Source organism: Gadus morhua, chromosome 14 (assembly GCF_902167405.1).
Source record: "Gadus morhua chromosome 14, gadMor3.0, whole genome shotgun sequence".
In the NCBI taxonomy this organism is placed as follows: Eukaryota; Metazoa; Chordata; class Actinopteri; order Gadiformes; family Gadidae; genus Gadus; species Gadus morhua.
The window spans coordinates 5,398,145-5,399,890 of NC_044061.1; the positions used below are offsets into that span (position 1 = coordinate 5,398,145).

The following is a 1,746-nucleotide window of genomic DNA, read 5'->3' on the forward strand; positions in this document are numbered from 1 at the left end:
TCCGTATGCCTGTGTGTGCGTGTGTGTGTGTGTAACACCAGTAACCAGTGAGTGTGTGTGCGCATCTGTGTGTGTGTGTGTGTCTGTGTGTGTGTGTGTCCAAGTCTGCTGACAGCCAGCGTTTTCTCCCAGTAAGCCCACAACGGACCAAACCGGGACTATTTTACACCTGGGCTTCGGAGGGGAGAGCCGAAGGAAGTACCCGGTCCGGGGGGGGGGGGGGGGGGGGGAGGAAGAGCGCAGTGAGGATGAGGACAAGTCCATGCGTGTGCACGGTGTCCATCGTCGTGGCGCTGGTGATGAAGACGAGCTGGATCACGGCTGGCCGGACCCCGCAGAGAAGAGACAGCGGGGTGAGTGAGGATGACGAAGATTAGGTGTGGAGTCAAAGCCAGACTCACGCGCCTCTCTCTCTCTCTCCTCGGGTGGAGAGAGAGAGAGAGAGGCGTGGCAGGATGGAAGATCAGAGGAGCCGGCGACCCCGGCTAATTACGACACCAGAGAGTGCTGCTTCTTACGCCCCTGGTCTGCAGCAGGAACTCTTGTTTCCGCCAAAACCATTGGCGTCACTGGTCCCAGTGGGCCCAGCAGAGATCTCGGATCAATGGCGTGAAAGGGCCAACTCTTCTGGGATGTGTTTCACGCGTAGGGAGCGGTACTCTCTGAAGTTAGAACATATCCCAGCGTGACTGTTTCCCTTTCCGCCCACAGTTTGATTGGATTCCAAAGAAAGTATTATCTCTTTCTTTGTGAGTGTGTGAATGAATGAGAAGGGTGTGTTTGTCGCATGCGATGAATGAAAAATTCTAATTCAATGATAGTATTTTTCTGTCCTTGGTGCTTCTTTCCTTCTGTAATCTTTCTCCTGGACCTAAAACAATTGTTAGAGGAACGACACACACACACACACACACACACACACACACACACACACACACACACACACACACACACACACACACACACACACACACACACACACACACACACACATACAGACACACACACACATACAGACACACACACACACATACACACACACCACACAGCCTGTCGTGTCTGGCTAGGCCGGGGCGACAGGTAATTATGTGTTTGAATGTAAGTCGGGCTTTGAAGAGCAGACTGCGAAGTGCTGTTGATTTTCTCTTAGTTTTACACTTAAAATCGAAATCAAATACTGCCAATTACTTCACTGAATACTTTTAGTGATAACTTCATTATGAACGAAACCTTTGTTGAAAATTGACCTGCCAGTCTGTATTTCTTCGTTTATGTCTATCAGTCTACCCGTCTGTCTGTCCGTACGTACATTCATCACCCTGTGTGTCCATCTGTCCATCAGTCTGTATATATTTCTGCCTGGGTTTCTGCCAGCATATGTGTTAGTGTTGTAGATCTTTCTATCAGTCAGTCAATCTGTCCAACACATTTTGCTCTGTCCACTCTCTCCCCTCCCCTCCTCCCATCCCATCCCCTCTCTCTCTCTCTCTCTCTCTCTCTCTCTCTCTCTCTCTCTCTCTCTCTCTCTCTCTCTCTCTCTTTCTCCTCTCTCTCCTCTCTCTCTCTCCTCTCTCTCTCTCTCTCCTCTCTCTCTCCTCTCTCATACTCTCTCCTCTCTCTCCCTCTCCCTCTCTCTCCTCTCTTTCTCTCTCTCTCTCTCTCTCTCTCTCTCTCTCTCTCTCTCCTCTCTCTCTCTCTCTCTCTCTCTCTCTCTCTCTCTCTCTCTCTCTCTCTCTCTCTCTCTCT

At 50.3% G+C, this 1,746-nt stretch overlaps 1 protein-coding gene across 1 annotated transcript in view; it reads left to right on the top strand.

Annotated features, from left to right (window-relative positions):
* The first annotated feature begins 215 nt into the window (after positions 1-215).
* The window catches only part of vegfd (vascular endothelial growth factor D), a 9,589-nt gene continuing 8,058 nt past the window's right edge, over positions 216-1,746 (top strand). The window contains exon 1 of the mRNA XM_030376732.1: positions 216-353. Within this exon, the coding sequence (XP_030232592.1) occupies positions 249-353 (105 nt within the window). The 5' untranslated portion in view covers positions 216-248. The remainder of the gene's footprint in view (positions 354-1,746) is intronic.